The 14734-nt window shown below is 38.9% G+C and overlaps 1 protein-coding gene across 1 annotated transcript in view; it reads right to left on the reverse strand.

Annotated features, from left to right (window-relative positions):
* The window catches only part of LOC139471723 (chloride channel protein 2-like), a 70231-nt gene that overhangs the window by 38495 nt on the left and 17002 nt on the right, over window positions 1–14734 (reverse strand). The window contains exons 2-4 of the mRNA XM_071254204.1: window positions 10056–10154; window positions 1201–1324; window positions 165–296 (exon numbers count right to left, since the gene is read on the reverse strand). Coding sequence (XP_071110305.1) covers window positions 165–296; window positions 1201–1324; window positions 10056–10094 — 295 coding nt within the window. The 5' untranslated portion in view covers window positions 10095–10154. The remainder of the gene's footprint in view (window positions 1–164; window positions 297–1200; window positions 1325–10055; window positions 10155–14734) is intronic.

A 14734-nucleotide genomic window follows, 5' to 3' on the forward strand; every position in this document is an offset into this window, starting at 1 on the left:
TTGTAATTATTGTTATTATCATTGTTATCCAATGTCAGACTGTTGCATGTATGTAACAAGGGTCCATCTTACATACACTATGCATCCTCATGAAGAATAAATCTCATAAGAATAAAACCTATACCGGTATGTTGATGGGTAAGTCCTACACTTGTCACACACACCTTCCTGACACTTCTCTATGACATAGTCCATGGAAAAACTCAAGAACGCCATGAGAACGCCCAGCAGGGCTAAGAACAGCCAGTCCTCGCCGATCTTCCGGAATATAAAGTCCTTTACAGCTGAACATCGTTCTGAAAGGTAAACAGAAGGTAACAGTTACATGCAGAACAAATCTCATTGAATCTGACCTTTTACTCTACTCCGATACGATATCACTCTGCAGCGGTACTGTCATATGAATCCTCATTGACTGTCAGCTTTCAATAAAGATTCAAATTCATTTCTTTTATACCACCTCAATACAGAATTTTCAAACTCACACAGAACACAAGAATTCCTTTGCTGGTATCCCATGCAATGGTGCTTCTAAACAACAGGGTGTATAATATATTCATAATAATATAATGGTGCTGCCTTTTTTATCTACATTAGGAACTTGTTGTTTTAGTTCATCTTTGAGATACAGAAATCAGACATTTACTGGACTGAATGATTTGTTAACTGGTACCGGAGGGTGATTAGAAAGTTTAACTGATGCGACCTGTAGAGGTGTTCTCAGATGTTCAGGAAGAGAGTCTTGCTGTTGTCGTCTTGTTGTTGTCTTATCAGAGTTCAGCTGGGAAATAGCAGTCAGCCCGCTAGCCAAATGCAGGTCACTCTTAAATTGGGCTTGTACACTTATGGTAAAGCTGTCTAGTTGAAACTTCTAGTCATTACTTATATACTTCTAGTATTTTCTTTGAATCATCAAGTCAGTTCAGGAGTCACTTAATGTCAAAGTCTGCTGTCATCTTTTCATTTCGTAGACTATTGGAAACAGTTTTTTGACTGTACACTGACGTACATGTACATGCGTTAAAAGCGTTGTGTGTGAAAGTCTAAGAACCACCACAAACATGTTGTACCAGGCATCTTATCAGCTTCGCAGTTGTTTTCAGATCAGTACTCAAACCTGTTTTGCCAGAATGCCATACCCTGGACTTTACTGTATTTGTATATCTCACATTCCACAACTAACAACACTCTATGTCTTACTTAAGTAAATCCATATTCCGGATGGTGGTTTCTCCTCGTTTCTCTGTAACTTAGCTTCTTTCTTCAACCTCTTCGCAGTGAACTTGGCGAATGACCCGAGCTCTCTGGTGTATCTGCCGTACAGCTGAAGGAAGAAGAAACAAGAGTGAAGGACCTGCTTCAACAGGATCGTACAGCCATGTTGGAGGGGGGGGGGGGGGGGGGGGGGGGGGGAAGAGAGAGAGAAACCAGGCATGCTGCTTTGTGCTTTGCATCAATCCTTTGCTCTCTCTCACTCTCACTTTCTGTCATGATACATGAACAACACGGCCACTATACGATACACACACAATACAAAAGCAATACACCAATGATACATGATACACACACAATACACCCATGATACATGATACACACAAGATACACACAATACACCCATGATACATGATACACACAAGATACACATACAATACACACAAGATACATACACAATACACCAATGATACATGATACACACAAGACACACATGATACACACAAGATACATACACAATACACCAATGATACATGATACACACAAGATACACAAAAGATACACACACATTACACCCATGATACATGATACACACAAGATACACATACAATACACACAAGATACATACACAATACACCAATGATACATGATACACACAAGACACCCATGATACACACAAGATACATACACAATACACCAATGATACATGATACACACAAGATACACAGAAGATACACACACATTACACCCATGATACATGATACACACAAGATACACACACAATACATTATAATTTTTTTAATTTGAAGTTTACACGATATATTGCTTTTCCATTGGATGAGAGGTCGGTCACATGACCGTGAAATTGACGTTCATAAGTGTATGAACGACACAATTTGACATTCATACGTTTTTCACGAGACTGTGTTCCTGAAATGACGTAAACACTGACGGACTACTTCCACATTCCTGGGGAAACCCCTGGGAATTCCCTAGCACGAAAACATGCATAAGCGTTCTTTCTGATCATTTAGAACCTTTATTCTTGGTCTCAGCGTTTCAGTTTACATTGAGAAATGTCAGAGGGCGTGACTCATGATTGTTCACGAATATCCTCGCTATGGCCCATGCTAATGAACAAACGAAGAAATGCACATCTAAACTATCGTAGTATAGACTCGATTCGTGTCTAGGTTGACACTGACCGTCTCCAGCAATCTATGAATTTACCTTAGTGTCTGTTTGACGCATCTTTATTTACCTTTCAATGATCGGCCAGTTGATAAATGATGACTAACACATGTAACCATGTAAACGCCACAGATTCATTAACAACTTTGGAAATCTCTCACGTCACGTTTATCGTGTCGGCCATTTTGACATCTTGTACTTGATGTAAATGTATTACGACGCACTGTCATTGTGACTGACTTACTGAGGTAGCTCTTTACAGACCTTTCTCATCTCATGAGGATATGATTTGAACACATGTGTTGCGTAAGATGTTTCTGAAGAGCAGGTTGTGCATCCATACACCCATGTCACCTCTCTTTTTGAAGACTATTTTACTCCGAGGTATAGCAGGTTGTTGTATGGCTGTCAGTGTAAACATGAAGTCATAAAATTGTGTTTAGACCTTGGCCTACATCCTTTGAGGTAAGAAATTGTGATAAAAAATGATAAGAATTGACTTTCACTTTGTGTGAGAAAAGGCCAAACATTGTATGAACGTCGTTGCAAGCACTGACGTTCATACAGTTTCGCCCTCACTCTATGAAGGTTCATACTCCAATGAACTCACACAAAGTGAAGGTCAATTCTTAAATACACACAGATAATGTATTTCCATTTTGTTTCCAACAATATAAAGATACCAAATTATTCACATTGTCCTGTTATTACATTGTCTGATTTAAAAATATGTTCATTGTATACCTAGCTTTATGTTTCTAATCTATAATAATGATTACTTTGATTTTATTCAAAATTGCATTTTATGTTTTTGATCTACAATCATAATGACCATGATTATACTTATTCAAAATTGCATTTAATGTTTTCAATATATTATCATGGTTACATCAATTTTATTCCAAATTACATTCAACATGTTGAATATTGCAGAGCTCCAGATAAGCTGCGTATCTGCATAACATACACATCAGACATTGTCAGAAATGCAGAAATAAGCAGAAAAATAAAATCCAAGAGTATCAAATACGCAACGAACATTACAGATACGCTACAAAAATAAAACTTGTGCGTATCATCAAAATATTGTGAAGTAACCCTGCATATTCAATTAGCAAATCAGCAACTTATTTTGAAATCATAAACTGGCATTCTGCCAACCTTGCCAAACTCCACGATGACAGTTACATCATGATCACTTGCCATCATTCTTGTGGAAGTATCGTGGTATTTTTGAGTCCTATAAAGCTCTTGAACCCACACAACACCAGTTAGCAGGGACTAGATGAAAAGTGTTTTTCAATATTTAACTTAAATACCCACATGTGTAAAAACTAGTGGGTAACAGAAATTTGAATACCCAGAAAGATTTACTGATACCCAATGATTTTAAAATGCATGGGTAAAATACCCACAACACCAAAAGCTTATCTAGAGCTCTGATATTGTTTACATTATTTCAGCTCAACAGTGTGGCACCAGCTCACTGATATCTCCTGCAACCCTGACAACATTACTGTTACTGAAACCATGACACAAATCTTAGCTGTCATAGAAGGATGTACATCAAATTATCCTAAATGCCATACTTGACTCCTACAATGGCACAGTTATTGTCTGACTATAATAAGTCAATATATACTGTTTGTGAACTTTTATTGACCAAGCTTGTAATCTCCCTTTTGTTTACCTGAAGCGATACGATTTAGTGTTTGGATTCTCATTATATACTAAAATTTCAATTTTTACTGAACTTGAACCAAAGAACGGGGGAGGCATTCTTCTCATGTATGCATTGCACACAAGAAATATGAAAGTATTTGCATGGCAACAGTTCAAAGTTCATCCGGCAATGGTGATAGTATTTGTGTATGAAATGAAATTGTATTTATACATCCAACTCATGAAATACCTGTATCTACACATGACCTACCAATGAAATACTTGTATTTATACACGACTTACCATTGAAATACTTGCATCTACTTGTATCTATGTTTCGGAGCATGCTAAGGGACCAGTTCAAAAGTTTGACGTGGGATAAAAAACTTAATTCCTCAAGTTTTGAGACATACCCCACACCCAACCCAAAAAAACGTAATTGTGAAAATCTGATCTTCCTGAGTTTAGTGGCCTCTCTTGTTACTCATTCTCATGTTTTACCCTGCTTTTTCAGTTCTTTTACCAGGTGAAGTTAATGAGTAGATTTCTATTGCGCCAAATTCCATACACTCAGTGAAATTCAGGGGTGGTCGGGTAGCCTAGTGGTTAAAGCGTTCGCTCGTCACGCCGAAGACTCGGGTTCGATTCCGGACATGGGTACAATGTGTGAAGCCCATTTCTGGTGTCTACTGCCATGATTTTGCTGGAATATTGCTAAAAGTGGTGTAAAACCATACTCACTCACTCACTTGATCACATTTATAGCTACCTACTATGTCTGTACAGGCCACAGAAGGGGAAATTGTCACTGGCAAGTGTATCAACATAGAGAAGAACAGAACTTTCAGTGAACAACTATGTCTTTGGCCCAGTCTTGTATGATGTCAGAGAGGATGCTGACTCTAGTTCGAGTGGCACTTCATCACCATAATACTAGAACGATCTGTGTCCAAATGACTTAAGTTTTGTCAGAGTAACGTTGAGGAGGATCTTACTGTCAGAGCGAAGACTCGTTGAGTGTACATTGAGATTAGGTCTGTGAGATATGCAGGTGCATTATTAGGATTATTATGGACAAAATCTGTCTGTCAGTATTCTTGTAGGTCTGTGAGATATGCATGGACATTATTATGATTATTATGGACAAAATCTACCTGTAAGTATTCTGTAAGTATTCCGGGTTGTAATCCCGACTGCCACGTCCTGAACAGATTGTGGTCCAGAGACGAGGTCTTTCATGATGTTGATGAACAGACTGTTGCAATAATAGGATTCAGGAGTCTAAGGGTTAATTGCACCATAAAGCATAATGCTCTGCTGAACATGCTAAATGGCTATTGTGATATGTGTACTTAAACAATTGTCAAATACAATTATTTTCTTACCAGAAACAATCACAAAACTCAACATGTTCAATGTATTTGTTTCATGACAAAAGCATATATTTCTTACCCCTCCTATAACTCAGTCAGTGTGCATGTTGCACCCAGATAACTGCACCCAACGCACATGGTGTGTTACCATGGTTACATCAAATGAGAAGCAAACAATCTGGCAAGTCAACACACAGGGTGGACGCCACGCCCACCTTCTCATCACTCTGGAATGTAAGCCAGCAACATCCCACAAATTCTTGACAAAAATAATTGAAAGGACTGGATATTTTCAAAGCAAAGAAAATAAATGACAACCATCTGCGTAATACCAGTGGCAGCATGTGTAAGACCATAGTGTTTGTTGTTTAACAACGCACTCTGCAATATTCCAGTGGTCTGTAAATAATAGAGTCTGGACCAGACAATCCAGTGATTGACATCATGAGCATAGATCCACGCAATTGGGATATGATGACATTCATCAACCAAGTCAGCGAGCCTGACCTTCCGATTTTGTGAGTTGCCTCTCACGACAAGCATAGTCGCCTTTTAGGGCAAGCATGGGTTGCTGAAGACCTATTCTACCAAGGTTTCTATCGATGACTTGTAGCAAGTGTAAGACCATGGACCAACAATCTATTAGGGATGGCAGTTTTAGCAGCTTGCATTCCAAGCCATGAAAATGATAAAGCAGCATAGTTGGAAGCAAGGTAAGTATTGATGTGACACATACGAGTTACCCACACTGACATCGGCAGATCAATCCTGTCAATAACACCACCTCCTCCTCTTTACAACATCAGCAGAGGACACAAGCTGTCATAAACAATGATGAAAAATTGAATTCAGAAAATTTTATATCCGTTGCATGTCTGTGGGTTTGTGAACATGTGTGAGTCAATTTTTCTGACGGACGTCACATTTGGCAGATGGCAACTCTGTGGCACATTTTTTGCGGACAAGTGAAAATATAAATTTTCATGATCACTTGATTATCCATGCATTTTCTAATGATAACAGCAGGTTTAAAACTCCTTGTATTTGTCATGCTGGAGTGGCACTGTTGGAATTAAAATGGTAACCTCAAAGTAAGTTGGCCTTTCCTAAAGGGTACACTCAGATATTCTGTTTTACTAAACTAACATGGATAAATTAGGAGATAAATTCTTCCGCTAAATTGAATTTGGAACCGAATGCACAGCGTGAGGTTTCAAATGTTAAATTTAGTGCTGTTAAATCTACAGGAAAGCTAGCTCTACATTGAAAACACAGTATGTTTATCTCCATTCTACCATGACTAAATAAAAAGCAAACTCTTTGGTGTGAGCAAATATTTTGAGTGAAGCGGCATGGGTTGAGTCCAGTGTTTTGAGTGGATTCTCAAGCAGTTTGATTACACCGTAATACTTCACTCGAACATATGACAGGCATTTAAAGCATATAAGCATGGCAACTTGGTAAGCTAACATAAGATGGGCATCCCTAAAGAAAACAACGCAAGCTTTGCAAGGCTTTTGCTCTACATCACAAGTCACCATTATGATGTCGTATCGCTCATTGTGACGCAAAAGATATGACATCACAGCCGTATATAGAAAAGCGCCAAAATTCCAAGCTCTCTGTTGTCTCCAAAACGTAAATACATTCCCGTTGTAGATTTCTATTGTGTTTTCTGCACAAAATGTATAGCCACACATCCTCTGAATATTGTAGTAACCGCATCTGTGCATTTTGTAACCTGTAATTGTAGATATAAATTATTTATATATGCCTACCGACAATGACTGAAAAATAGTACTTTTCTATGAATATTAGCTTCTGCAGTGATGCGGACGTAAAACCAGCTGTTTCAATCAGAGGGGGTTTATTGTGATTTAATATCCTCTGATTGACCAATCAGAATTGAGTAAATTCCAAAATCATGGTAGAATGAACTTTAATCTGGATGAACACGTGGGACATGAACATATCGCATGGGGTGGGGCGGGGTGGGGTGGGGCGGGGTTGGGCGGGGTGAGGCGAGGTGAAATGGGGTTTAACATTTTTTGAGAAATAACTGGGCTTATATAGCAATGTGCATGCACATGTCTGTCTGTGTGTGAGTGAGTCACCGTTATCATGGTGAAATGACATTCCCCAAGATCGAAGATGGATCTGAAGTATTGTTCATGTTGGCAAACCTAACAGCTAGTGACACACCTTAACACCTTAATGAGTGCCTGTGGCAACCTTGAGAAGAGTATACATGTCTTTCCCTGTCGATTACGTTTTGAGATTGATCAATGGACGCTGTACATGATAAACTGCAGGTGTTCCAAGGTTAAATACACATCAATCACAGTGAAGAAATGTCCACCATACATATGATACATCACTTTGGATCCGTTGTTGTTAATTCTAGTTATCTGGAAAAACAGATATACCTAAATATTTTTTTTGTTTTTTTTGTTTAACGTTGCACTCAGCAATATTCCATCTATAGGGCGACAGTCTGTAAATAATCGAGTCTGGACCAGACAATCCAGTGACTGACATCATGAGCATCAATCCACACAATTGGGATACAATGACATGCATTAACCAAGTCAGAGAGCCTCACCACGCAATCCAGTTAGTCGCCTCTTACGACAAGCATAGTCGCTTTTTACGGTATACATGGGTTGCTGAAGACCTATTCTAACCCGGATTTTCACAGGTGACCTAAATATTAATGTGAATGATGTTTAGTAAGCGTTATGACATTCATGCTCAAAACTGATCACTGCTAGTTATGATAAATTCAATGTCAGTGGATATACACTGTTATGTCTAAATGATTGAGAATAAATGTGAAAAACTCAACAAATTTAAGCATGTTAAGTACAACAGAAACTGAAAGTTCTCAGAATAAATCATCCACTCCAGGTCTCAGGCCTAAAAATGTCCTGTAGTTTAGAACAATCACCAGCATATGTTTCCAAGTTTCCAACTGTGAGAAATGTGGCCAGTAAAGTGAAACCATCTCACCCATGTTTTACAGAAACATAATCACAAAAATACATTTAATGTAACCATGGTAACAACTAAATGGTTCACACATCCTGTTGAGAAATATCAAGTAAATAACTTCCATACACACAAGGAGTGAAATCATCGAATCTTCTTATACTTTTCATGCCAAGTCAAAAATCTGTCGGGAAACACACTTGCTACGGATGCAGTTTACTATTCACAAAAACTTAATAGAACAATTTGTTTTTGACAGAAGAGAGACTTTGCTCCATTCTAGGGCTATATGTCGAAATTAGGGTTTGTATGAAACTGAGACATTGTCTCTGCTCAATTAAGGATAATCTTTAACTGCCTAATTGATCTGCATCATGAAACTGAGCTAGCAGTGGACATTTAATGACGAAGTCAAATTTGATCTAACTGTGGAAAGTCTAATCCCTCTCTCTGTTGGGCGTGTTGACTGTTACTGTATAATAAACAAATTGCAAGTTATTCCGTGGCATTTGATTGACTAACCAAACAATGTTTTTTGCGTTTGTGTTACCAAAAAACAATAGGCCACACCCACTAACAAACTACGGTTTCCTGATTGGCTGATTATATAATGGACAGGGCTCCGAACGATGTCACTGTTATTGTACTGTTGTCTATGTGGATTTACACAGATAGCACACCAGATTTATGTTTACAGCTCCATAAACAAAAAAAATATTGAAGTCAATTCTTAATTGAATAAAGTGTTCAAAATTAAGCATGACAGTTTAGGGGTTCTTGTTATGACCCCATGGGCGGATACAGAGGGTTTTTATCCCCCGCACCCCCCCTTTTTCTTTGAAAAAAATCTTTATTTCTGTATAAATTACCACCAAAGACAATAAATAGATCTTAGTTGTGCAAAAGCTGTATCCGCCTCTGGACCCTGATGTTAGATGCCAAAGATTCATGGGGTCCCTAGATTAATATACCATGGCATGGGGATGGGCAGAAGTCTTTCCATTTTGTTCACTGATATTACAATTTTCCCTCTTTCGTTTGTAGATTTGCCTTCACAATATTATTCTTGGATCCCTTAGTTTTACCATAACTGTCTCAACTACCATAGCAGAGTCTCTCTGTTAAGGGTTTGCCCGTGCTGGAACATATTCAGGCGTTTTAGGGGGCGTTGTTATGAGTTATTAATAATCAGGCTGGCAAATGTTTCCGGTTATATTACGTATCTGTTTACGCTTTATTTCCCCTTGTGTTGCTTTAGCCTAGTCGACTTGAGCGTGGATTTGTGATCAAAACCATGCACTCAATGAACTAAGCATGATACATACAACAGACTAGTCAAGCTAATTACAGTGCCGAAATGAGGGTTTGTTGAAATGCTGTTAATAATCCACACGTTATTGCATCTGCATCACATCATGGCACGAAATAAGGGTACGTGCTGGTCAATTCGTGAGTCCCAGCTGATGGATAACACGTTGCTGTCAACAACATGACAATCCCAGACAAATAATGAACGTAAGGATCACATTTAGTGACTTTATGTAAGTTGACTTCGTTACGTCTTCTTGTGTGAAATTCTAACACAATCAATCCCCGGCAACAGCAGACACGACACATTATCGCACTTACCAGTGTTTGCTCGTATCCAAACTTCTGACGTTCCGCCATCTTTGAAGCGCCCTCTGCCGGTAATCCAATGCGCGCGGTTGATTGGCTAAAAGTACATCGCTGAAAGTGAAGTAAATGTTACATAAGAATCTTCAAAACTGGCAAAGTTCATAAAATTTAGAAAGAACAAAAACAACCGAACTGAAATAAATATCTACCTGTCATAAAGCAAATCATTTCTTAAACCACGGACGTATATACATATTCTATATACGTCTTTGCTTAAACGAACGGACTAAACAGATTTCATTTGAGTTCTGACAATAAAATATTATTACCTTTTAATTAAAAAATCACAAAAATGTTATTCATAAAGAAAATGTGGTAGTTTCGTTTGATATCCTGTTCGATATCAAAGTAACCTATTCAAAGGCATTTATCATCTTTTAAAACACCGTATGGCAACAGTTAGGGTACAGCCGCGAAACATGATTACCATATTATACAGAGTACACACAGTGACTGGGTACCGTCTTTCCCTCGCTGTGATTGCAAACTGCCGAATAACACGCTGTGCATTGTCAAATATGTCACTGTCATGACGTAATTAGCACCTCAAGGACTGATTGACAAGTGCTGATTTCACATGACCGAGTTCACATCAATCACAGACAAGCTGAAGGACTTGTTTATCAACATTTGTGCTCTATGTAAATTAGCTAACAAAGGAAGCGGGCGCGAAGGCCTCGCCAGCCGCCCGGTGTCATAGCAGTAAGAGGATTTGAAAGAAAATAGCAAAGGAAAAAATATGAGTTAGTTGTTCATTCGGTTATTCAAATCTGAAAGTTTCATTTCTGTCAATTAAAGTGGGCATAATCAGTGTTGCCATCATCATCACCATCATCATCATCATCATCGTCGTCGTCGTCGTCGTCGTCGTCATAATTGTTCTTGGTTATCTTATACTCATTCTTAATATCATCATCGACCGTCTTGTGGTAGAGGGTTCGATCCCCGGCCGCGTCATAACAAAAGACGTCAAAAGATGGTACTTGTGGTTACCCTGTCTGGCGCTCGACGTTAAGGGGCTAAAACAAGGACTGGTTGGCTCGGAGTCAGTATACTGTGTCTGAGTGGGGTATTCATGTTAAACTACGGCATGGTATCTCAGTGGGTTAGCACTATAAATCGGCATCTGTCTGAATTAGTACAAGCAGCCACACACGTGCATGTACGTCGCTACATAAGTGCAACAATCTTGGACGCGACGTTATACCCCATTTCACCACACCTCTTAATGTCATCATCATCATCATCATCATCATCATCATCATCATCATCAGCTTCAAGGTTGTTTCGCTGTCAAGGCTATAAACAGACCACGTGTTTGTCTACCCCAACGTACGCATGGCACTGGTTTACATATACTCAACAAACAATTAAACTCACAATATTCAGACTGAGGTTTGTTTATTGATAGTCTGACCTCTTTCTGTCCCGACAGCACTCGTCGGAGCTCTCGTAAATTGACTGCGTACTGCGCACGCTCCGACGTTGATGAGGCATCACGATTTAACATATGACAGACATGCTGGGGACACTTTCTTGAACATTTTGAACCAGTGGTAATTTCTCGGGAGTTCCAAAAAGAACAAACATAAACAAAAGGGATAAACAAAGAACACAACAACCATCAATGCTGCAGAAATTCTGAAACAAATACACTTAAGACCGATCAAAATTACACGTAAACATCGGAATTAAATTATCTTATCCGTGCGCATTTTCATATGGAGAACAGACAAAACAAGACAATCTATTCAGTATAATAGCGATATTACACACACACACACACACACACACACACACACACACACACACACACACACACACACACACACACACACACACACACACACACACACACACATTTTGTGTATTTTGAGTTTTTTAAATAATATATTCATGAATATGTTTACTGTACTTCTGATGTATTTACTAATTTACTTTTTTTCTAATATAGGTATATGCATCACATACAAGTCTTCTAAGTACATTTTGTCATTTAGCCTAAAATGAGGAAATAGTCTTAAATGGTATGGTATATTAGTGTATCTTCCTGTTTCTGTCATAAGTTTAAAATTGCCACATCTAAATCTTGTGAAACAAATTCTCAAATGTAAAGGAATAGCAATGCATCAGTATGTTTCCACCTGTAAAAGTGTCTTATATAACACATAGATGACACATTTATGAGAAGAGTGTAGTGTAGAATACCAGTTTTGTTTAAAATTATCAAGATGTCTTATTTTAAATAATCTGATAAAAAATGTTAATATTACCAACATCCTGGCTAAACCAAATTGAAATAGAATATGTTTGAGATGTGTAGCCCATGTGACTCTGCCAGCATCATCAAGAGACTTTAACATTGAATAACATTGATGAGGTAGCCTATTTCTATCTAGAGTGATTAATCTACACCAGTACTTAAGTGCCCGTGACATGTTTGAAAGCCGAAGTGGTGTCAAATGGAGAAAACCCCTGCACAAATCATAGTGAGTGAATGTGTTGGGTCTTAGGCCGAGTTTAACAATATTCAAGCAGCATCGCAGCGGGGAACACACACTACAAATGGGATTCATACTTTGTACCAATGTGGGGAATCGAACCCGGGCCTTGAGCGTGGCGGGCGGACGCTTTAATCACTGGGCTACCCCGCCGCCTCAAAATATAGTGTAACTTACACAGAAATGTCTATTTCACCATATTGTTAACTCGAGGTTCATTGTAAACTCGAAGTCTGTGGGACCGCATATCTTAGGTTGAGTAATCCAATATTAGAAACAAGCAATCTGACATGAAACCAACAGGCTATATTTAAAAAAAACAAAAAACTGTACACAACGTAATATTGGCATGTGACTTTGTTTAAACACAAAGCCAACGCTTTAACTATTCGGCTACCATTTTCTTAAAATGAATTCTGGGATTCGAATCCATGGACATCGAATCCTGGCACGGTTAAGGAGTGCAACACCGGCGAGTAAGCCAAAAGCAATCCGGTTTTAAAACGAAAACAAATTTAATAAATCCTGAGGGTGCACATAAACACTATAACACAAACATAAATATCCAGTTTAACACAACCATATATCATGTATAGCAAGAGTCGTACTTCAAATAAACACCCCCCGGCAATGAACAGTTGTTTGACGTCATTTTAAGATATATTATAACGGATTTTCTTTATGTCGGTCACGACACGCATAAGGCTTAGCAACAACTATCTCTATCATCTGAAATGTAAACAAAGCCGATTTTACGGGTCACTGACTTTGAGCCAATCGTGAACAAATTTACACCACTGATAAGGAATGATGATGAGCTTGGGAAAGCAAGGTCACGTGATCTCATATAAAACTTAACCTCTGAACTATCAAGGCTCGAGAACCTCTTAGCCCATGTGACCTGCAGACTTAAAACAAATAACACGTGCAATCAAATGTATGCTGTAATGGGACCTATGGACAGAGGGGTATTTTATTTGAGTCAAAGTCTACCAGAAATAAATTATATATATATATAAATATATATTTGAAAAATATCTATAGAAAAGTATGCCGCCATCTTGGATGAAGATAAAATAAATTGGTATGGGGCTATCTTAGATTTTCGACATTCTTACGATATCTTGGGGCTACGATAGTTTCGAAAATAGGCTGCGAAGGTCTACGATTTCCCTACGATAGCTTTATGATAATTTTAGGGCAAAGATTCGAAAATCTGGACCCTGATCCTAAATACGAAGGATGTGTAGTATATCTGTAACCGTTTGCATGTGCCGAGAACACTACTTTCATATCTTACAGGATGCATTTGTACCTAATACACAACCTGGCATCAAAGTGATTACGTATTCTCTGTCAACACGGACAAACTTGGCAAACGCTCTGCCAGCAAGTATCTCCAGCAGCCAGACATGATGGTCCTTGTTATGTGGTTGGCTGCGGAGTTCAAGAGGGGAAGAGAGAGCCTCAGAGATGCTCCAGGATCAGCAAGACTGCCACAGCTAAGGAAATATTGATATGATATACAAGATATTACGAATGATCGACGGCTCGCCACACGTCACCCAGCCAATGCATGGGCATTTCTCTAGCGAGCGTTGAGGACATTCTGAGGAATGAACTGAGCATGACCAAGGTTTCAGCACGCTTGGGTCGAAGGTTTCTGACTGTTATCAGAAACGACCCAGGTTCACCATTTCTCGTGAGAATTTACGTCATTTTGAAGACGACAAAGCAGATTTTGATGGGCGATTTTTAACCATGGACGAGTCTTGGATTCACCGCTTTCCCTACTAACAGTGGAAACATCCAACGTCTCCTCCGAGGAAGGCAAAGTCTGTTCAACCAGATAGCAAGGTGATGGCTTCGTATTTTTCTGGGATTCCACTGGAATCCTAGTGTTGACTACTTCCCGAAAGGTAGGACCATTAAACGGCCAATATTATGCTAATCTGCCAGGCGACATGGCGAGAATATCAAATCTAAACGTTCTGGAAAACTCACCAAAGGTGTGCTTTTTCACCAGGACAATGCTCCTCTGCGCAAGTCTGTTGTTGCCATGGCTACACTACCGGGCTGTGGCTTTGAACTCATTGAACATCCTCCGTATGAGTCAGATTTGGCAGGCAA

The sequence above is a fragment of the Haliotis cracherodii genome, unplaced genomic scaffold, assembly GCF_022045235.1.
Source record: "Haliotis cracherodii isolate W230 unplaced genomic scaffold, xgHalCrac1.p SCAF_23, whole genome shotgun sequence".
Classification (NCBI taxonomy): domain Eukaryota; kingdom Metazoa; phylum Mollusca; class Gastropoda; order Lepetellida; family Haliotidae; genus Haliotis; species Haliotis cracherodii.